Genomic DNA, 23,597 nt, shown 5'->3' with positions numbered 1-23,597 from the left:
AGATCTCTCCTTTGAAATGCTGATGAACTAAAAGCAAATGGACTCTATTTCTTGGCCATTCATAGGGACTTAAAACTTGACAAATTGCTTAGCAATATTAATTGAGGGCTTGGTAGCATAAATATGTCTGAACAATGAAGGTGAGAGATGGTGCCTAGGGCACAATTGCTATACACAAAAGCAAGCAGGAGCATGGCCATATCAAATAACCTATAGCTAGCCTCTGCGTGGGTGTGAAAAAATTACTTAAACCACCAATGGCATTAAAAAGAGCTAGAAAATATTAGTTAAGAAATGCTACCATAATGATGGCATCATTATGTTAATGGAAATTACTGAAGCTAAGGTTATTTATAATTCGCTAGCCTGAAAAAAAAAGTTACATATAGTCCATTACCAATGAGATGACAGGGGTTATGTAATGGGCAGGCCACTTTAGGTTTCACATTTACTTCAGACATCTGACGGGGAGAAAATAGGACTTTCTGTGATAGGATAATTGCATAGTGGAGAGTAATTCAAATAGGAGATGAGGATGATAAAATCACTCTGATTCAACTAATCACTGGGAAAAGTGATGGAGGAAAATGATGAAATCAAGCCAGAAGAGACAGAGAAAGAGATCAACATTGTTTAACAGGCAGGAGATGACAGGCTACATTAAAGGATGGGGTTATTGTAGTACTCCATTTCTTCCCCCCAGCACTAACTGAACCTGCTTTCACAGACTACAGGTATTCTTATTGCAGTTTCCTAAATTGCTACTGCCAGACTCATAAATATTTTATATACATCAACGGAAATGTTAATAAATCAGGGTTGTTTGTGAACCAGGTTTCTCTTACACACGTCTCTCGAGTCACCACTGATTCACACTAGGAAACACAAGGTGGGGCACCTGAACCTGGGACCCAACTCCAACTGCTTGGGAAGTGGGGGGGGGCTTGGAAATGGAAGATTCCTAGGTGTGGAGCATCAGAGTGATAGGACCAAACCTAAAATCTGTTCTGTTTCTGAGCGATTAGAAAAGAGGGGGGTGGGGGCCCGGCACGGTGGCTCACACCTGTAATCCCAGCACTTTGGGAGGCTGAGGTGGGCGGATCACTAGGTCAGGAGATAGAGACCATCCTGGTTAACACGGTGAAACCCTGTCTCTACTAAAAATACAAAAAATTAGCCGGGCGTGGTGGTGGCGCCTGTAGTCCCAGCAACTTGGGAGGCTGAGGCAGGAGAATGGCATGAACCCGGGAGGCAGAGCTTGCAGTGAGCCGAGATAGGGCCACTGCACTCCAGCCTGGGCAAAAGAGCAAGACTCCGTCTCAAAAAAAAAAAAAAAAAAAAAAAAAGAAAAAGAAAAAAGAAAAGAGGGAGGTGGAGTCACTGTCGGGTGGGTGGCATGGGAAAGGACCTCACCTTGTGCATTCAGTGCACCTCACCAGTGGTGCATTCCAGTGCAAGGCTACAAATAATGACTCCACTGCAAACCCATGGGCAAATTTGGACCTGAGGTCTTTGCTCTTCAAATGTTCACAAATCTCACAGGCAAACAGCAACTTTTCCTAATGGAGAATCAAGGTATCATTAAAATATGAAAAAAGTCACACTCACTGCTCCCCTGCCTCCAAAGGGACATCTCATTCCAAATGGCATATGGGTCTTGACTGTTAACAAGAGAGCCACATGGCTCACAGTGAGGACCAGGCCCATCTCTACTGTCCCCAGACTAAACCCCTATGTGACGTACAAACTCTATTTAAAGACGGGCATGGGGAAATCCACGTAACACTGGACCAATTAACCAAGATGTTACAGGCTCGAGCATCAAGAGTGATTACAGAAGGCCTGTGCATTTATTTTAAAATACATAGAATACGCATTGCAAGGAATCTGGCTGCCTTTATTCTGGGAACATTTCAATTTAAACAGAGCAACTGATTTTTTCTTCTCAAAGGAACTACACCCACCATATCAAATCGTCTTTTTTTTTTTTTTTAACTTCACTAATTTAACACAAAAAGGTTTTCAAATTAGGCAATACGAGGACGCTAAACCCAGTTCACGTTCCCTCCTGTCATCATCCAGGTGCTTCCCGAAGCTCCAAGACTACCTCCTATCAGATGTTCACAGGTTGGAAGGCCCTTTAACCAGTTTTAACAGCAAACATTTACAGAACATTTACTGTTTGCCAGACACTGAGCTAAATAAACACCTTACATAAATACAGAGGTGCTGCAACCCCACCACCTAGGTGTAAAAATTAACTCTGCTGAGCCTTGCCCATGTGACCTGGGCAAATGACTTCATCCTGCCAAGCCTGTTTGGTCATTTCTAAGACAACGATAATAACAGTGTCTCATTCCTAGTGTTGATGCAAGAATGAGATGACACATATAAAGTGATTAGCACAAGGGCTGGTGCATCTGAACTCAATAAACAGAAGCATGTATTTATTACATCATTGACTTCTCCTAATGCCGCTAGGCTGATAAATGAGGAAAAAGAGATTCACAGGGGTTACTCAGCTTTGCTCACTGGTCTCCCATCTTGGGGCAGAACTGAGATTCGGGACAGTTCTACTACTTCCAGAGCCCATGTCTCACTGACCACGTGGACCCACTGCCTCAAGGAGGTGAGGTCTAGGTTCTGGTGCTGGCCGGACCTCTGTGTCCTGGCAACATGCTGCATGGCCCCCTCCTCCCGCCCCTCCCGATGCTCCCCTAATTCCAGACACCAGGGATACTTTGTCAATTGTGGAAGCAGAACCTAAAGATATTTGTGTCTTTTTCTCCTCTAAAATTCTGTGATTCCCAAAGAAATGCAAGCTAAAACAATATGTCCCCCTCTCAAATTGACAATGCTGTTACCAGTATTTTTTTTTTTTTTTTTTTTTGCAAGGATTTCAGAAAATAAGCACTTGCACACCACTCCCGCTGGAGCAGCTGTGAATTGGCCCAACCTTATCTGGACAGAAATGCTTTCATATGCATAAAGAACCTTGAAGATTGCTTCTGAGCCTCTGAACTGTCTTCTGTGTTCTGGAATTCACATTAAGGAAATACACATACCCTCCAGGATACTGAAGGCAAGGAGGCAGAAAAGAATGTGAACTCTGGGGTTATTATGGCTGGAGCTCTCTCTCACTCCTCACGTGATGCCGGAGAAGCTACTCAACGTCTTCCTCTCAGACTCCTCTTTTGTAAAATGGGGATAAGAGTAATACCCATCATGGAGGTGTTACAAGGATAATATAAGTGAGTAAATATATAATCCTTAAAGGAACAGTTCACACGTAGTAAGTGCTCGGTTGGTTGGTCCGTTATAAATATACAAGAAGATTCACTGCAGCATTATTTACGTCAACACTTGCAAGCGAGCCAGTTCTGGTGGTACATACCTGTAGCCCCAGCTACTCAGGAGACTGAGGTGGGAGGATCACTAGAGTCCAGGAGTTTGAGACCAGCCTGGGCAACATAAACATAGCAAGACCACATCTCTTAAATAAAAACTTTCTTTTTTTTTTTTTTTTTTTTTTTGAGTCAGAGTCTCACGCTGTCACCCAGGCTGGAGTGCAGTGGCGTGATCTTGGCTCACTGCAACCTCCGCTTCCTGGGTTCAAGCAATTCTCCTGCCTCAGCCTCCCAAGTAGCTGGGATTACAGGCACCCACCAACACACCTGGCTAATTTTTATATTTTTGGTAGAGACTGGGTTTCACCATGTTGGCCAGGCTGGTCATGAACTCGTGACCTCAGATGATCTGCCTGCCTCGGCCTCCCAAAGTGCTGGGATTACACACGTAAGGCACCGCGCCTGGCCAATAAAAACTTCCATATAACTCAGACATCCAAATATACAGGAACAGTTATACCAATTATGACACACTCATAGATTAAAATGTTATGCAACCATTTGAGAAAATCACTAAACACAGTGACACAAGAAAATGCTCAGACTAGAGCTTAGCTGAACCCTAGTGTACCTCTGAATGGTTTTTGGTCATTAGTGCACGCATCATACACAGTTATAGGCCCATGCTGTATGGCTGTACAATTAGTGGCAACTCGGCTAAAGGCATAAATTTGTCAGAATAAAACTGGCACAGGAACTCTCTATGAAAAGGGCAGTTTTTGCCCCCTAGTGACTGCTTTTTCTGGCTAACCAGACTGTAAAAATAAAAGTATTTACGTAATAGATGAGTGAGTCAACTTTTATCTTTGAGAGATTGGTTCATCAATGCCATCCCCTGAAGCTGCCTTTGTGTCTTCAGGCGATACAGGGCACAAACCAGAGGCACTTACCCTGACTGCCTCAGACTTCTTGTGAAACATCTCTTCCATGTTCTTTGCCAGCTTCTTTACCAGCTGGAGGCCATCGATTTCTTCTATGGCAACGTCTTTCTCATACTCTTTGTATTTCTGTAAGAAGAGAGGGCAATGTTCAAGACACATGATGCAAAACACACCTGTGATTTCACCCATGGTTGACTCAAATTCTCAATAAAGACAATTTTTCATTTAAAATCCATCACATACCCTGGTAGTTTATCTGTTTAAATGTGCAGTTCTCAAAGTGATCCCTGTGGGTCCCTGAGGCCCTTTCAGGGTCCAAGAAGACCTCATTTTTCCAACAGCATGTCTATGTGAAGCCAGGTTTTCTTCAGCAACCAATCACAAGAGATTAAACACAGAAGCAGATAAGGGAATACACCTATTTCCTCTTAAGTCAAATATTAAAGAGATTTGCAAAATGAAAAACAGCCACTCCTCTAATTTTTTTATTCTGGAAAGTATTGTGATTTTCCATAAAATATATTATAATATATACGTTAACATGTAATGAGTTTTTTTAACCTTGTATTAATCACTTCTGGAATTTCTTAGTTTTAATTTCTAATATGGTAAACATCAATAGATATAAGTAACCCACATAAACAGAAGCTCTCAGGGGGTCCTCAGGACTCTATAGGAGTGTAAAGGGTCCTGAGACCCAAAAGTTGGTTTAACTATTTAATTTTGATCCTAGTGGAAGGAAATATTGTTTATTAATAGGAACCTTCCAAATGAAGTTTATAACACTTTTAATGTCAACATGAATGCATGACATTTATTTGGTTATCAAAGAGCTGGAGAATTAAAGATGCTGGGGAAGATATATTTATTCTTATTTGTGGGGAAACTCTGAATCAGTTTACTAATTCCTCACCCCAAGCTCTTACCCAGGGAAATTAAGGGGCTCCACATCTCATCTAGGCTCTAGGGACCTTAAGAGTTAGTTGTGAAAACGAAAATGTATTACATTTTAATGGCAGAATAATTTTTGAGATATAAATTTATATTTTTTCTCCATTCATTCCTCCCATCCTATACCTTCAAAATGTAAACAGGGAGGCTCAGTTTCTCCTTGACTCAAGGATGGGTGTGTGTGTGTGTGTGTGTGTGTGTGTGTCACAAAACACTTTCCTTCCTTGCTCAAACGTCCAAGTCTTTTGAGGCAGTAATACCGGGTATCCTGAAATGAGATTACTGTTTGAGGACAAAGGGAGGAACTGTAAGGAAAGCAACGAATGTAAAGAGAGAATTCCTCAGATCCTTAAACTAAAACAAAATCCTCAGAGCCTTGAGATGAGGCTGGAGGCATCTGGCCATGTGTTCTAGGAGCAGCAAGATACCCCTCTCTCATCCTGGGCAACCTAGTGAGACCCAGTCTCTACAAATATTTTTATTTGTTTGTTTTTAATTAGCTAGGTATGGTGGCACATGCCTACAGTCCCACTACTTGGTGAGCTGAAGTGGAAGGATTGTTTGAGCCTGGGAAGTTGAGGCTGCAGTAAGCTATGATTATCCCACTGTACTCCAGCCTGGGTGACACAGTAAGGCCTTGTCTCGGTTAAAAAAAAAAAAAAGATACTCCTCTTACCCTTACAGGCAGGTAGGAACCTAGACATGGACTCCCCAGCACCCACCTATTCACTGGCAGAGGGGAAGTGGGAAGAGATCCTCAAAATGGGCACCAGAGCCTCTGACCTGAATATTAGACCCAAGAGCTTGGAGTTTCTCAGCATTAAGTTGATCCTGGAAAAATTAAGAAGTTGTATTTCTGGACCATGTGAGTCTACACCAAGATTGACATCTGCTACATTGCTTATTAGATGTTTTGAACTGCTTTACACGGTCCTACAATTGATCATGAGCTGTAGTTCCATGTTTCCCCCCACTCTCTGAAAACATCCATAGAAATCTTATGAGTTTCCCTTGCACGTCACTTGAAAAACCATTTATTCCTTCAATCTAGACTTTCCTCTCTCCCCACCAAAGCTATCCTGTTCTCCAACACATAAAGGCTTCATGCTCCACCCCAGCCCTCAAAACCATCTGTGCTCTTCTCTCCTGGCATCATAGACTGTGTGGCCCTGAAAGCAAGGACAGGTCCTTGTGGTTGCTCCCATGGCCCACAGCAGACACAAAAGACTTCTCTGGATGAAGCCTATTGCCCAGTAATTGCAATTTTACAATGCAAGGGAGAAGCAAGGAAGGACACAGCTGCATTTTCCTACGGTTCTATAAGGCTGCTATGATTTGAATGTGTCTCCCAAAGTTCATGTGTTGGAATCTTAATCCCCAATACAGCAGTACTGGGAGATGGGGCCTAATAAGAGGTGATGAGGTTATAAAGGCTCTGCCCTCATGAATGGATTAATGTTGTTATTGCAGGAGTTGGTATATTATGGAGAAACTGCATTTGTTACAAAAGCGAGTTTGGGTCCGGGTGCAGTGACTCATGCCTGTAATCCCAGAACTTTGGGAGGCTGAAATGGGTGGATTATCTGAGGTCAGGAGTTCGAGACCAGCCTGGCCAACATGGTGAAACTTCGTCTCTACTAAAAATACAAAAAATTAGTCATGTGTGGTGGTGGGCACCTGTAATCCCAGCTACTGGGGAGGCTGAGGCAGGAGAATCACTTGAACCTGGAAGGCAGAGGTTGCGGTGAGCTGAGGTTGCACCATTGCACTCCAGCCTGGGCAACAAGAGTGAAACTCCATCTCAAAAAAAAAATGTTGCGGTAAGTCAAGGACCCCAAACAGAGAGACCAGCTGAAGCCGCGGCAAAAGAACATAAATTATGAAGATTTCATGGACATTTATTAGTTCCCCAAATTAATACTTTTATAATTTCTTATGCCTGTCCTTACTGCAATCTCTGAACATAAATTGTGAAGATTTCATGGACACTTATCACTTCCCCAATCAATACCCTTGTGACTTCCTACGCCTGTCTTTAATATCTTAATCTCGTCGTCCTTGTAAACTGAGGAGGATGAATATCGCCTCAGGACCCTCTACAAATTTTTTGTAGAGCATGTGTGTTTGAACAATATGAAATGTGGGCACCTTGAAAAAAGAACAGGATAACAGCAATCTTCAGGGAACAAGGGAGCTAAGACTTGGAGTCTGACTGCCAGTGAGCCGCACGAAACAGAGCCATATTTCTCTTCTTTCAAAGGCAAATAGGAGAAATATTGCTGAATTCTTTTTCTCAGCAAGGAACATCCCTGAGAAAGAGAATATGCCCTGAGGGTAGGTCTATCGATGGCCTCCTAGAGGCAGCCGCCTTTTACGGTCAAAGCCAAAGGGATGAAATAAGCCCCAGTCTCCTGTAGCGCTCCCAGGCTTATTAGGACAAGGAAATTCCCGCCTAATAAATTTTGGTCAGACAGGTTGTCTGTTCTCAAATCCTGTCTCCTGATAAGATGTTATCAATGATAATGAGTGCCTGAAACTTCATTAGCAATTTTAATTTCACCCCATCCTGTGGTCCTGTGACCTGGCCCTGCCTCCACTTGCTTTGTGATATTCTATTACCTTGTGAAGTTTGTGATCTCTGTGTCCCACGCCCTGTTTGTGCACTCCCTCCCCTTTCGAAAATCGCTAATAAAAACTTGCTGGTTTTACTGCTCAGGGAGCACCACGGAAGCTGCCGACACGTGATGTCTCCCCCGGACACCCAGCTTTAAATTTCTCTCTCTTGTACTCTTTCCCTTTATTTCTTAAACCAGCTGAGATGCTTAGGGAATAGAAAAGAACCCACATTAACCATCAGGGGTGGGTTCTCCCAATAAAAAAAAAAAAAAGCAAGTTTAGCCCCCTCTTGCCCTCTGGCTGGCCTTGCCCTTCTACCACCCGCCATGGGATGATGAAGCAAGAAGGCCCTCGCCAGATTCAGGCCCCCTGACCTTGGACTTCCTAGCCTCCTGAACTGGAAGAAATAGATCTCTTTTCTTGTAAATTACTCAATCTATGGTATTCTATTAGAGCAACACCAAACACAGTAAGGCAAAGAGTGACTTTACCTATCCCTACCTTGGGAGGTTGACTGGATTGACCTGAGAGGTGGGGCTCTGGCCAGACCAACCCTGGCTCAAGCTAACAGCGTGCTCTGGTATGCGAATAAAACTTCAATGACAATCACTGAGACTATCCCTAAGTTCAAAGGGAAGCCAATATCTTTGGGCTAAAATTCCCAGGAGATCTTTGCTGCCTGCCAGATGTGCTCCAAAACCAACACTGAAACCCAGCTTATACCCAAGGCTGATTTACCACCAAAAATGCAAAGTTCAAGACTGAGTAACACAAATGAAACTAATGCAGTCTAATATTTATAGTCAGTGAAATGAATGTCTAAATTCTGTAATTAAGGTAATCTAGAGACTTAAGATAAAGAAAAATAAAATGGATTTCAAAATTCATCTTTATCTGAAGTTTTTGGTTTTAAACCAGGCCCCAATATTCTGGCCCATATCTGTTACTTGCATGTGTTTCTCTCCCAACAGCCTTCTAGAAGGGAATCGATTTATGTAACTCTGACTTTCCACCAAGTTTTCAATGAGATCTTCCTAATCCCACTTCTGCTGAGTCTGCTCTGTGAACAGAAGCCCTTGGCTTTATGGCAGGTGGTCAGTCTCCCAAGACTACTGGTGTCTGTAACATCACTAACTAATCTGAGCACAAAGCTCTTTGCCAAGCTGTGGATTCCAGATCTGGGATAAGCTGAGCAGTTTAATGGTTCCATTCCTCTTCTAGTCTGAGTACCCACCCTTCAGGCCACATACCAACAGGTGTTCCCTGCAAATGAGCCAAGAATATACTACTTTCTTATCATCCTGGGGAAGTTATCTCATAAGCAAAAAGCACTCTGGCCTTCCAAGACATGTTAATGCCTGCTCGAATCAGGTCAGAATAATATAATGCCTTACACTTTCCAGGAAATGTTCACTTTGTTGGAAACAAAAGATTTTGAAGAACAGAGACCCAGTGATAGTCATTAACCAATCAAAAGCCCTTAGTAACTTAAAATGTTGATATATATCAAAATCATTGAAAAGGTTCCTACAGTAGAAAACCAAGCAATTTGACCTCTAGTAACTAGACAGAGGGAGCTACTCCAGTAAAACAGAATTCTATATAGCCATCCCAAACTGTGTCAAAGAATACAGGAAACAGTGTCACAATATATGACAGATAGTAACTGCTTACTTTTTGTTTTAAATCACTAATCTCACACACGTGCACACACACACACACACACACACACTGCTAGGAGGACATACACCAGGTGTTCACAGCCAGCTGTACAATCACAAATGATTTTTTTCTTTCTTCTTTTGCTTACCTGCATTTTCTAATTTTTCAATAACTATTTTACATTCAAATATATATATAAGTTGTAGTTATATTTAGAACAGAATACAGGCACCTAATAAACAGATTCCTTTAAGGGAATGTGGTCCCAATTAGACGCTTTGTAGTTAAGCGACATGTCTTCATTACCAGAGTCTAAGAAAGTCAGTAAAATGAGTCCTATGTGTATCACAGGCCCAGGAGGGCGCCAGAAGCTTTTCACCTATCAATTTGTCTAATCCTCACAAACCCCCATGTTGCAGGTAGAGAGCTGAGGCACAGAGAGGGTCAACCAGCATTGAAGGTCAACTCGTTGGAGGGTTTCAAACCTAGCAGGGTCTTTCTTCTAACTGTCCATCTTTTGACCTTGTGGGGAAGGGGAGTGGAGGAGTAGGTGACTGAGGGTCTAAAAATTTGCAAACTTGTTTCAGAGGACCCATTTTACTACCATAAAAGCACTTGTTTTGTTGATTTTGTAGCCAACAGTCACTTGAACTTGGCAAGAGAGGCAAATACCAAAACTTGGAGACGTCGGCAGTTAATCAGGGCTGCAGCGGTTTAACGGCTGCTCTAGGCCGCCAGGGCACATTTGAAGTCACGAGAGTTGATTGCTTCTCCACAGGGCCTGTGCGGGGTGAGCTTGGAGCCTTCCCCCAAGGAGCAGACATAGCTGTCAACAACAAAAACACCTGGAGAGGGAAGAGCAAGCCCATTCTGAAGGCAGCCCTGGAACCTCAATTAGAAATTACTCCATGGCCACATGCAGGCTACCAACTGGCTTCTGTTCCCTAAGGTACCAAGAAAGACCTGGAGGAAAAATACCGAAAATTCTTCCTTCTCCTCCTGGGGTTTGCCCCTCCACAAGGCCGTGCAGGCAATGGGGCTTTTTATTTTCTTTAGCTTCAAGGATGCCACTATAAACTACTTTTGTTTCATGTAAAAGCAGTCATCCTTCAACTGGGAAAAGGAGTTACGAAAGTATTACAGGTCCCTGTAAACACAAAAGGAAGGCGGAGAGGAAAACAAAAATGGAAGCAATGACTATGGCACCAGGTGAAAGGTTTGAGCCAGGCTGGCCTTGCATCCTGTCTCCAGCACTCCATTCATTTGTTCTGCAAACTACACTTGCTGCCTCTGGCACGCCAGGCAGGGTGCTAGACACCAAGCACTTAATAACGAGTAAAGTGATGTTTAAGAAAGCCTGCTGTCTAAATTCTCAAAAGAAGATACACAAGTAGCCAAGCAACATGAAAAAATGCTCAACATCACTAATGATCAGAAAAATGCAAATCAAAACCACAATGCAATACCACCTTACTCCTGCAAGAATGGCCATAATCAAAAAAATTTTAAAAAATAGATATTGGTGTAGATGTGGTAAAAAAGGGAACGCTTCTACACTACTGGTAAGAACGTAAACTAGTACAACTACTATAGAAAACAGTGTGGAGATTCCCTAGGATCTAAAAGTAGAACTACCATTTGATCTAGCAATTCCACTATTGGGTATCTACCCAGAGGAAAAGAAGTCATTATATGAAAAAGATACTTGCACACACGTTTATAGTAGCACAATTCACGATTGCAAAAATGTGGAACCAACCCAAATACCCATTAATCAATGAGTGGATAAAGAAACTGTGGTACAGATATACGATGGAATACTATTCAGCCTTAAATAGGAATAAATTAATGGCATTCACATCAATCTGGATGGAATTGGAGACCATTTTTCTAAGTACAGTAACTCGGGAATGGAAAACCAAACATCATATGTTCTCACTCATAAGTGGGAGCTAAACTATGAGGATGCAAAGGCATGAGAACGAAATAATGGACTTTTGGGACTCAGGGAGAAAGGGAGTAAGGGTGGGGAGCAGGTGAGGGATAAAAGACTACAAATTGGATTCAGTGTGTACTGCTTGGGTGATGGATGCACCAAAATCTCACAAATCACCACTAAAGAACATACTTATGTAACCAAACACTACCTGTTCTCCAAAAACATGTGAAAATTAAAAAAAAAATTTTTTTTTAAAGAAAGCTTTGCTTTCTTTGCTAATGGCTAGGATATTCTGAGGAAAGAGGCAAGGAAGATTCAGCATCAGGGAAAGTCTGGTGAGGGTAGTCAGGGCAGTGACTCCCATCTTGCAGAACGCTTTGAGGACGACAAGGCTGGGGGTGGGATGGGAGGTGCAACAGGGGATGAAGACGCCAGGAAGAGGGAGCAGCAAGGAGGTAAGTCCAGTGGAGAGATTCCCGGGGCTCAAGGAAGTGCTCACTGTCCCACCGCACTGGGGCATTAATGGCCACGGTAGATGACTTTGGTAAGAGATGAGGCCAGTGAAGTGGGCAGTGGCCAGGTCATCCAGGGTGGTGCGCTAGGAGTAAGAATTTGGACCCCATCCTGATGTGGGGAGGTGGGTGGGGCTGTGGGGACAGGCAACAACTGGAGCCACCATTGGGGTTGAGGGTAGAACGCATCACATCAGTGATCAGGTATGTGCTTTTGAATAACCTCAGTGTGCAGAACAGAGAGAAAGGGGGCAAAACTGGATGGAGACAAGGAAGTCAGAGGCTGCAGTGGCCAGGACTCGAAAGACAGCAATGGGGAGAGGCCACAAGAGGCAGAGGAATGAGAGGCAGGACTCCTCGAGAGACACCAAGGGTTCTGGGGCCCAGACAACAGCAACTCTGTGCCAGCTGGCTGGGTCACTTTAAGGAAGCCATTAACCTCCTGAGCCTCAGGGTCCTCATTCAGAACTCGAGAGATGATGATGTCCGTCATCCAGGGCTGCCCTGCAGTCTTACCAGGAGGACGTCGGTCCAAGCCCCCAGCACAGTGCCTGCACATAACGAACTACCCCCAATCCTAGTGCTGCCTTATTTTTCCCTCTTGACATTTCTGGCTACAGAGGATTCTAGCAAGCATTGTGTTTTCATATTCCTAAACTGAAGCTCTCGATGTAACAGACAAATGCCGACAGGGTGGTGGATGATGTTGAGACACTTTTTTTTTTCTTTCTGGCAATACAAATGAACAATTCTAAAGGGGAAAGCAGGCAAACAAACCAAACTCTTTCTTTTTCAACACACCAGCAGTAGAAAGATTTATTGTTGAGTTTCAATCATTGAACTCAGGAGTGAGCTGAGAGCAAGAAAAGTATAGATGTTTCCCATGAAAATTAAAATTATTACATAAAATATAAATCCAGATTGTGTTTTTGTTTCACTACTTTAATATTAGTTACTAACTTTATCTGGTTATAACCTATTTGCTTTGTCCTAACCCTGGCTTGGTGCAGTAGCCAGAGATGCCCCAGCAAGGCAGCCTGTGGATTTAGCCAGGCCCAGGGTCTAGGCAGAACACATTCTGTGTCACATTTGTGACATGGAAGAAAGGCAAGCCTGAGAAACTCTGTATTCTCTCTGTCACAAAAGAGCCTCTGAAGCTTCTATCCCTTCTGTTAGCAGAATCAGCATTTGGCAAGAAATCCTGTGGTGAGCCAAGAACATTTATCATTTGAGAAGGGAGACACAGAAATGCATTATTTCTGCAGCATCTATTTTGCCAGATCATTTCACACAAACACCACGAAGAGAAAAGCACTACTTCACTGTCAGAACACTTAATGTTGTTCATACGTTTGGGTCGTTTTTTTTCCTATGTGAGAACTGTGTATCTAAAAGTGAGTCGCCTAGAACAGCCCCCAGAGAGGGAGCTCCAGTCAGGAGACTTCTGGCCAATCAGAATTAATTAGGATAAAAGCCAAACGTGGAAGAGGGGCTCTGGGTGCACTTGGCACCAGGAAAAAAATACCCTCTGCAGAGGACAAATGCAGGAAGCAGCATTAGCCAAAGAGTGGGTGCATGTTAACACAGTCTCTTGCTAAATTTTCTCATCAAAAACTGAAATTACACCTCTAGAGTCGGCATAATTAAATCACTGCATGAGGACTAACAGAAGGCCCTGGCGGGAGATGACACAGCAAGGACCTGCCCATCCCCAAGTGAAAATGTAGAGCGTTTGCCTTGAAGCCTGCGACCTGAAACAAATGGGCTGCTTCTCTGTCCCTCTCCCAAGCCTCTGGCACTTCCCTTAAATCCTCTCACCCAGATCCTCCAATAACCCTGACACTGGGATAGCAACCCAGAGATAGTCCAAGCCCTTTAAGTTGCTTTGTTATGTAAGAGTGAAAGAAGCCTCACGTTCCCACCCTAAGGTTTTTTGTTTTTGTTTTTTGTTTTTTTGTCTTTTTATTCCTTCAAGCTCTGAAATAGCCACAGTGCAAGAGATAAATTCATCAACCCAATCATTTAAGATGGGATTATGCCAATACAAAAAAGAAACTTAAACTGAAAATGTTGCTATTTTCTTTCATTCAACAAATATTTACAAATCATTTACCATGTGCCAGGCTGTAGGGAGATGGGGGGAATGTGTTGACAAACACATGTGGTTCCCTTGGGGTAAAAGGAGGCTTATTTTTGGTTCATTTTATTTAAAAATAAGTTGACGCAGAGCTGCATGGATCATTTCTATGTAAACTTGCACCCTCATATCCTGCACTGCAGACCAGTGTGCCCTCCAGAGGAGGCACACGGACCAGCTGTGCAGGTATGTTACTTCTGCCAGATGTGCAAGGATGCTCTGGCCAGGGAAGGAAGGACCGGCCATCACAGTCACCAGGGAGAAAGAGGATCACAGGAAGGGTTGTAAAATGATGGATTAGTCAAAGTTCCCAGAAAAGGGGATGCCTATGCAGCATATATGATTCCCTGCTTCCTGGAAGATGTAGTCTATGAAGGACCCTAGTAACGTAATGAGATGGTCATAAGTCATTATGAGGCAGGACATCTGGGACCAAGGATTGATAGAAAGGGGCAGCAAGGAAAGGTGTGGAGGGGAGAAGAGAAACAGGGCACAGTCTCTTTAGGTTACATGTAAGCTGTAAGCTCATCCTATGTCCCTCCAGTGGGGATAGAGTGATGTAGTTCCTACTCTGTCTCCCTCAACTTACTCCTAGTGAAGATAGCTGACCACGATGGGTCCAGTGGAAAGAATCTGTGTCAGTATTGCTGCTGTGCTACTGACTTGGAGCCTGGTAGCAGCATCCCGCTTGGCTTAGAATTACTGGCCGGGGTTCAAATCACAGTAGAATCACCAAGGCGCACTTGTTAGGGGCAAGCAGTCCTAACACCAGCTTAAAGTTTGTCATGGTGCCTAGGACCAGGGACTCTCTAGCCAGATGTTCCATGTTCAAGTCCTAATGTTACCATGTACTAGCCACGTAACAAGTTGATCAGCCTCCACCAGGGTCCTTTCCTTGACAGTAAGGTGGATGAGACCAGACCTCCCTCATACTGCTCTTGAGCTGATCAAATGATGTGAAGTGTGTAAAGTATGCAGCAGAGTGCTGAACACAGAGTAAAATACTCACAAATGATGATGGTGATGGGAGAAGGTAATAAATCTCAGTATTTGTTCTAAAATTTCTGGAAAAGGTCATTCTTTTGCCTCAACAATAAGAAGAAACACGCAACCAACATTTATAACCTAACAGACCAACTAGCTCCCTATGTTGCTCTGGGCGATGGCATTTTTCTAATACATTCACAAGGTTCCAAGGGCTCTTCAATAGTAATTATTTGGTGAGGACTGTATTCTGGCAGAAATTGGTTGCTAGAAGTCCATATTTGTATGTGTGCATTGAGGGGGTAGAGGGAAGACAATTTTTAGATATGTTACTAAAGATGTTGCAATAAAAACTAGTCTGTAATTTTGCAGTCTCTCCTTATAGACAGTGTCGTTTTCTTATTATGACATAAATGTACTTAGTATTCCTCTCAACCCAATTATTGCATACAAAGGTATCACTTCAAAACACAATACTCCAAAGCAATTATGTTTTCAAGTAAATACACACCCAAATCCTTTAAACTGAAGTTAGGACCACTTCTTCTTAACCATCACAAAAACAAAACTGACATGGAACTCTCAGCCACAGAAGAACACTTTTCTAGTTGAAATGGAAAGTGTCCCATTGTACGAATAATTCTGTTTCACACAGGTATTCCAATCAAGTGTCTCCAAGGTCAAAAACACCCATTGTTAATGCTGCACTCTTCCAGATCTAGTGAAGTTTGAGGACAATCCTTCAGGAATGCAATTTTTCTGTCAAAGCCACAGGAACAAGAGACAATTTAGATCTCAACAAAAGACTGTTTTAGAAATGATGAAGAGAGATAAGAGGACGGGGCACTGAACTGCAACCCAAAGAGCAAGCAGAGAGGAAGAGGAGAGGACGCAGGGAGCGGCTCAGCCCCTACTTCTGCAGGGCTCAATGTGGCAAATGGATCCAGCTTGAGGAATTCAGAATGCGATCTGTAAGCAGCACCTCCTTGGTGGGGTGAGAAGCATGGAAATGAACCAACACTGAAGGCAACAGAGTTTCCTCAGCGTGCTTTTAAGAACTTCCAGCTAGACGAGAGGAATGGTGCGGTCTAAATGACTTTCCATGGTGCCTTCTGGCACCCCCTCAGGAGAGCACTGTCAGTAGAATGATCGGGGGTCCCAGTCCCAGTGTCCCCAGAGTCCACGCTCCCAACTAGCTCTTTAGAGTGCCCAACTAAATCCCAGACCTCCAGGGAGGCTGTCCCCCAGAGCAGCTGGTTCTGCCATGGGGGGTCTGGGACAGATTTCCACTACTTCCAGATTGTCAGGTTCTGAATTAAAAGATGGCTATCTCTCCTCTTCTGTTTTACTGTCTATACTCAAAAAAATCTTGATAGGTCTCATAAGCTTTTCCTGTTCAACACAGTCAACTAGACAAATTGCCTCTGATAAACTGTAGCTCTATGGTATAAAACTGAGTGTGAATACTGCATTACATTCCTGTTTTAGATAAAGGAAATTAAGTCAGAGGCAAGTTACTATACCAGCTATTGACACAACCATCCTTGCCCTCGTATGGGGGCATCACATAATGCTTTAAAACTGGGGAATTAATCTGTCTGTTAAACAAAATCCAACAGTCTCAATGCTTATTTTAAAAACTCCAATTCCTGAGTATTCTCTAGATTCCTGCATGGGCATCTGAGGCTCTGAAATGAGAATGTTTATGCTATACATACATCCTCACAACCCCACAAGCCAAAACAATAATTACAAGTCCATGTGTGCTAGACAAGAAATATCTCTTTGTATGCATTTATGAGTGTCTTTTATGCACACCAACAAATTTAACTACAGCCCAAATGCAAATAATAAAATGTTACTGTACAAAGCCTGTACTACGTGATATGGATTGCTTTCTGCAGCCTACTTTTTTCAAACACATTTTCCTGATTTTCCAACTGAAAATAATTCACCTTTCCTGCTCCCAGAAAATCAGAAGGAATTGACCACAATAACAATAATGTATTATTAGTAAGAGCAGCCAGCATTTACTGAGCATTCCCTTTGGGTTGGGGAGACACTATTTCCTTCACTTTATAGGTTAGGGAACTAAGTATAGAGAGATCAAGCAACTTATCCAAAGCTATACCACTAGCAAAGAGTTTATGAGTTAAGGGGATACTAGCCATTATAATAAGAATAACACCCAAATTTCAGTGGCTTCACACAATAAAAGTTTATTTCTTGCTCATGTAACCATCCATGAGGAAGTTCTTTTCGTCAGGTAGCCTTCCACATAGTGACCCAGGATTCTCCCATCCAACAGCTCTGTTCTCCTCTCAGGCCTTGGAGTCTTCCGCATTCAGCCAGCAGATAGTGGGAGAGGGAGTGGAGAAGGTGTACCTGCTTCTTGAACTCCTTAGCCTGGACGTGACCCTTATCAGTTCTGCTCATGGTCCACTGGCAGTAATTAGACACATAGTCCAATCAGACAAAGGAGGGCCTGAGGAATAGAACCCATGGCTCCAAGTCAACACTATGGAAACAGCAGCTTAAATCACCAGGGGAGCCAGGATTTGAACCTAGGCAGTGCAGCCTCAGAGTTCATGCTCTTAACCACCACACCTTGGTTTAAAAGCTTCATAAACTACAGCCAGATGAAACTCCAGATTAAAACTTGGCTGGGAACAATCTGCAAGATGGATACTTGAGAGCTGGTGCAATCAAGTCACAATCTACAGAAAGAATAACATAACCCAAGCACTTGTATGTGTAATTATGGTCAGAATCAGATGTTAAAGGCCAAGATACTGCAACACAGAAAGGAATACATTATAAACAATTCTTAGACCTTTTGTCTGACTTCCTTAATCCCAGCTCAAATAAAACTGCTATTTGAATAACACCAATGACCTTCTCTAGCACACAGTATTAGTTGCCCAGGCACCACAAAAGTTAATTGGCTTAACTAAAGTCTTTTAAATTCTATATCCAAGATGTCCTGGAAATCGAAGGCCATCAATGAATGAGTCTGCAAGATCGGTAACAAGCTTAAAGCTAATACTATTTGCAGCTGCTCAAGTGGTTTCTGTAGTTACAGAGCCAAAAGTCAGAATGAGAGTCAGGAACCTGCATCTGAATGAATCTTTAACTCTATCACCTCCAAACTGAATGCAGAGTCGCTGGTTTATGGCACAGCTGGACCCTAGCTTTTCACTGGGGAAGAGGTGATAGCTGAGTCTTCCTTCCCATGTTGCGAAGCTTCCTCTGTGAAAATATGGGGAGATTCTGACATAGAATTCCCTACTGCCGATATCAGAGGCTAAGAAAAATGACCTGCAGCATCAGCATCCTTTATGGAAACATTTCGTTGCCTCCCATTTGCCCACAGCAGCCCATGGGTTCTCCAGGAGATTGCAGCAGGTGACCTTGCAATTTGAATCACCATAAACAGTACTAAAAATGAGGGTATTATTTTACATCAGAGCCATCCCTATACTGAGATGCAAAAACACCATCATAACCCTCTAAAAATTTCAGTGTCACCAACTTCAGAATCAAATGATCTTTCTGACGTATTTCACCAAGCCCCGCACCAGCACTTTCTCCCAACATCTTTAAAATCAGGGTGTTCAAATACAAAAGAACCCAGAAATAATCCATTTCAGACACCACTAACTCAAACGCCTTCAGAGGCCAGACAGGTCATAACAGGTGAGGGAACTGAGCCAGTCTAGAGTTGGCATCAAACGGCAGAGCTTCCGTCGCATCCTAAGAAGTCAGCCACTTCTTGGTTTCTTTAATCTTTGTGTCGGCAGGGCGGGGGGCACACCACGGCTACCCGATCTTCCGTTTGTGACGAGAAGCCAGAAATCTGTGTTTTTATATGAAATCTCCCACTGAGTCCAGTTCTTTGAACCTGCTGGGGCTTAGATACAAAATGTCTCTAAATATCCTCCTTCTCCTGAGGAAATTAACATACACAGTAACACAGCCTCGCATCTCCCAGAAACTACTGATGTGCTGGGCAGCGACCAGGCTGCTTCCAGGCACCACACACTCAGCCTCCAATCAGGCACCCCCACGATCTCCCTTGTGAGGTGTGAGGATGAGCCTGAGGCCCTGAGAGGGCAGTGGCCAGCCAGGGCCAATAAGGAACAGATGCCCACCTGGCTCACCAAGATGCCAGCCAGCTGAAGCAGAGCCATGGTCCTTCTCACCACTCACAGTTCCTTAGCCACGCAAGGGCTTGGAACTCAAAGCTGCTTTTCCGTACAGACCCCAAGTGTGACCAAAAGCACTTGATTCCTCATACATTTTAGGTTGGTAGTCATGGAAATGGAAACCTGGAGTTGAGGAAGTTAATAGAAGTCCACACATTATTCTCAAGATAAGGACATTTCTATGGTGGTTTGAAGAATCCTAGAATACTAAGAAATTTAACTAATACTTTCTCTCTCTCTGTCTCTCTCATATACACACACATAAAATCACTATGCTACCAATATTTTTTTCTCCTAACATCTACTTAGGAAAATATAAGAAAATTGATCAATTCATCCACATCTTCCTGATTATTATGCTGTAATGTGCCTTTAATGGGGATTTTTGGAGCTTTGGGTTGGGGGTGGGGTAGGCCACAGGCTACTCTGGTATCCAGTGAAGCCCATGGGCCCTTCCTCAGAATGATTTTTTTTAATGCGGAAAAGAAGACACATAGGAAAGAAACTCATTATATTAAAACTCAGTTTTCAAAAGTGTTTAAAACGTACATTTGTGATGCAGAAACACAGGTGTTTCTTCATGGGTGCATTAAACAATGAGATCTAGTGGTGAGTCTAGAGTCATAATCACCAGTGCCCAGGATGAGCAACAGCAAGGAGATATCCACATCAACCATGATATCACAGGAAAAGATCTGTGATTTCTGCTGGTGACAAAGTCACAGGCACTGCTGTGGTTTGTCATCTACATTTGTAAGTTAAGAAAGTCATAAATTTTGGTTAGAGGTTAGTGAAAGTAAAAGATGTCATTTTTTTCTCATCTATATTTATAGTCCCCTGAATTCTCCCAGGGCTGTAGATACAGGTTAAGCACTTCTGTGCACTTCCAAGAGGTGCTGGAAAAAGTCCTTCAGTGTGTGAACAGTGATCTGCCACTGCTTCCTACATAGTCGCGACAGGCAATGCCTATGGACGAATGCTGGTCTATGTCACTAAGTCATCGTGTGTACTGTCTGATCATTAGCATACATTCATCATGGGATTTAAGGTTTCTGCACGTTAAACATATACATAAAATTTTGGACATTTCCTGAAACAATGCCACTAGACAGTTCTGTTCTCTAAGCATAAATTATAGTGTATGAGTTTCTCTGGGTGTTGTGTCAATAAATGATGATTTCTCAAATGGATTGAGGAAAGGTAAACACTAAGCTGGAAGCAATTTTATCTCAGGCCAGAGGTCACAGAGTAGAATTAACGGGAACTATAATTTTTTTCCCTATGTACCACTAGGTTATTAAAATTCTTCACAAAGAACATAGGTTCATGTATTATTTGTGTGATTAAAAATATATAAAGTGTCAAGTTCAAAGAAATTTAGTAATCACTGTTATAAAAATATAATAAGTGTCTTGTCTCATAATGTGCAAAGAGGAGTATAACTGACTCATGTTTATGTTCAAGACATGAATTAAACAACCCATCAAACAAGCCTGGCCTTTGTCCACAGCTGCTATATTACTATGTCAAAATAAATATTTTAATCAATGTCTATGCAACTATGTACGTCACAGAAATCTGCTCATGAAATAATGCTAAGTAAAGATGCAAATTATACAAGTGTGTTGTGTTTATAATTAAAGCCATGTTCAAAAAAAAACAGCAAAAGATGCTTGGAGGAACCACAACAAAATTCCAGTCGCGCCTGTGTATGGTGGCAGAATTTTGGATGACTTTTTCCAGTTTTCTAAATTTGTTATGTGACATTGCTTTTAAATTGGAAAACATAAAGCCTAAGATGGAGAAAAATAGAAAAGTAAGGATGTGACTCAAATCCAGGCAGGCTCATTCGATAGCCCATGTCCTGACCTCCCTGATAACTCTCCTAAGACATTGGAAGGTAAAATCAGACTTTTTTCTTCTTACTAAAGCAAAATGTACTCACTGTAGGGAAAACAATCAGATGATAGATATAATCAAATAGAAGGGGAAAAAATGTTAATCCTCGTTCTCCCAAACACCACAGTTTACTCCTCAATTTATATCTTTACAGATCCTTTTTTAAACGTAAGATTATAAATGTAATTGTTTCTTTACAATCAAAGTGAGGTCATCCTATACATGCCTAAGGGATCTATTTTCAAATTATTTCCCTAGGAAGTTTAAGCACAAAACAGCTCATCCTTCAGCCCACCAAAATACAAACGGGGACATGCAAGGCTCCGACAACCCAGGGCCCTCATACAAACACGCTGAGACCCATGGGGTGGGTGTAGTGAAGACAATAAAGCAATGGGCTTCTCCAGGAAGAGGGGAGGTTCATTTAAAGCAACAGCCTTCAACCAGGACCATTCCGTCCTGCAGGGACCCTTGGCAGTGTCTGCAGACATTTTTGGTTTTCACAACTCAGGGGAAGAAAGGGACTTGCCACTGAACCCAGTGGACAGAGGTCAGAGATGCTGCTAAACATCTGCAAAGCACAGAGCAGGCCCCGCCACAAAGGATTATCTGGCCAAACACATCAAGAGTCCAGAGGTTGAGAAAATCTGGGCTGGAGAATCATTTTATACTGAATGCATATAACACAAATCCTGATGACTCAAGCCCAGTGTCCCTCCAGAAGCTGAAATTCTGTCCCAGGCATCTCAAACAGTGGCCCCCGGGGCTCTTCCATGGAGAGGTTCTCGCAGCCCCACAAGGCAATCCCTCCCGCTGAGCAGCACTGACTGAGCAATAGAAAAAAAAAACAGAAAAAAAGTCACTGATGAGGCTGACAGCAGATGCACACCAAATCCATCTTCTAATCGATCATGATAGCAGCTAATAACAGCTGGGCATGTCCTGTGAGCCATGTCTCCCCTAAGTGTTTTCACGCCTCATAGCCTTCTCACAACAGCTCCTGAGACAGGCACAACTCCTGAGAGATGAGAAAACTAAGGCTTGCAGAGTTAACACCCTTGGTGAGGTAACATGCTTTGAAACTTCAGAAAGGCCACCAAACTCACAGACTCCAGTCATAGATTTCATAGCACAGTGCATATGTGCAAACATACTCTGCTGGAAAAAAAAGGCTTTTGAAGATGGCTCTAGTGAGAGATCTGATATATGCACTCATCCAGTTGAACAAGAAACTCTTCTGAATTAATTTCTTCTTAGTAAACAAACCAACAAAACAATTCCCATCACGAAATTAAAAACAATTAGAAGAAAATTTTCACTTTCAACAATGCCCTGACATTGTCAGAAAAGACTATAGAATCAAGTCAACCACCGATGTCTTACTCAATAAATAATTCCTAAATACCTACTATGTGCCAGATACTATGCTGAGTGGTAGGACTACTCCAGAGAAGAAAAACAATGTGCTCTCCATTCACCCAGAGCTTAGAATCTACTGGCGAGATGTCAACTAAATAAAAGCACAGAATACACATGTCATCATTATACACCATGACAAATAACATCAAGTCCTGTGATTCTAACAAAAATCAAGTTAGATGGAGAGCAAAGGCCTCTCTGAGGAACTGCTGTTACCACGACTGAAAGGATGAGGTCATAGGAGAGGGAAAGACCAGAGACAAGAGACTCCCAGGCATGGAAAATGTCATGTGCCCACACCTTACACTCGGAGGATCCTGGAGTAAAAGTAGCATGAAAATGAATAAGATCACCCTCAATAACAGAGGGCAAGAGGCAGAAAGATGAGATGAGAGCAGGGAGGAGAGATCACAGGTCCCAGGACCAAAGCCCCAAGCAGATGCCTCCATGTACAACTGGATGGAGGAGGAAGAAGAGAGAAACAGATGATGGAGGAGTGGACAGACAGGAGAGGGTGAGGTCACAGGGATGGGCAGTAAACGTCAACCCATCTTGAAGCTCACTGGGACATGGGCATGGTTTCCTCACTGCTAATCAGACTTTGGGAAAGGCAGTCTCATTTTCAGTGTTTACAATTATTCACAGGCAATTAGGAGGTGAGAGCACGTGGAGAAGGAGTGCATGCTCAGCTGCAGTGATGCTTTCAGCAAACAGTCTGGAAAACCAAACTCCAGATCAAGAATTAGAAGAAGATCCACCAAGCGCTCTTTCCATCTTGTACCTGGGACCTTGCCGAATTTTTCCATGGAAGCTCAGTAACTCATTCACCTGAAAAACACTACCTTCCAAATACCTGAAAGATAAGATGGAAAGTCCCCTCCACAAACAAAGGGTATTTTAAATACAGACCCCTGAGCAACACCAACCACTTCCAAATCTTCAATCCTTAGCAATCACACAGAGACTTAACAATCCTAGAGGCCAC

General features: G+C 42.8%; 1 protein-coding gene across 2 annotated transcripts in view; it reads right to left on the bottom strand.

Moving 5' to 3' along the window:
• Nucleotides 1–23,597, bottom strand: part of CACNA2D3 (calcium voltage-gated channel auxiliary subunit alpha2delta 3) — a 967,057-nt gene that overhangs the window by 758,963 nt on the left and 184,497 nt on the right. For both annotated transcript variants that reach the window (XM_033210152.1, XM_033210151.1), the window contains exon 3: nucleotides 4,298–4,414. In XM_033210152.1, the coding sequence (XP_033066043.1) occupies nucleotides 4,298–4,414 (117 nt within the window). The remainder of the gene's footprint in view (nucleotides 1–4,297; nucleotides 4,415–23,597) is intronic.

Source organism: Trachypithecus francoisi, unplaced genomic scaffold (genome assembly GCF_009764315.1).
Source record: "Trachypithecus francoisi isolate TF-2019V2 unplaced genomic scaffold, Tfra_2.0 Lachesis_group0, whole genome shotgun sequence".
In the NCBI taxonomy this organism is placed as follows: domain Eukaryota; kingdom Metazoa; phylum Chordata; class Mammalia; order Primates; family Cercopithecidae; genus Trachypithecus; species Trachypithecus francoisi.
Note: the sequence above shows the minus strand (reverse complement) of the source record. Positions and strands in the feature narration are given on the sequence as shown.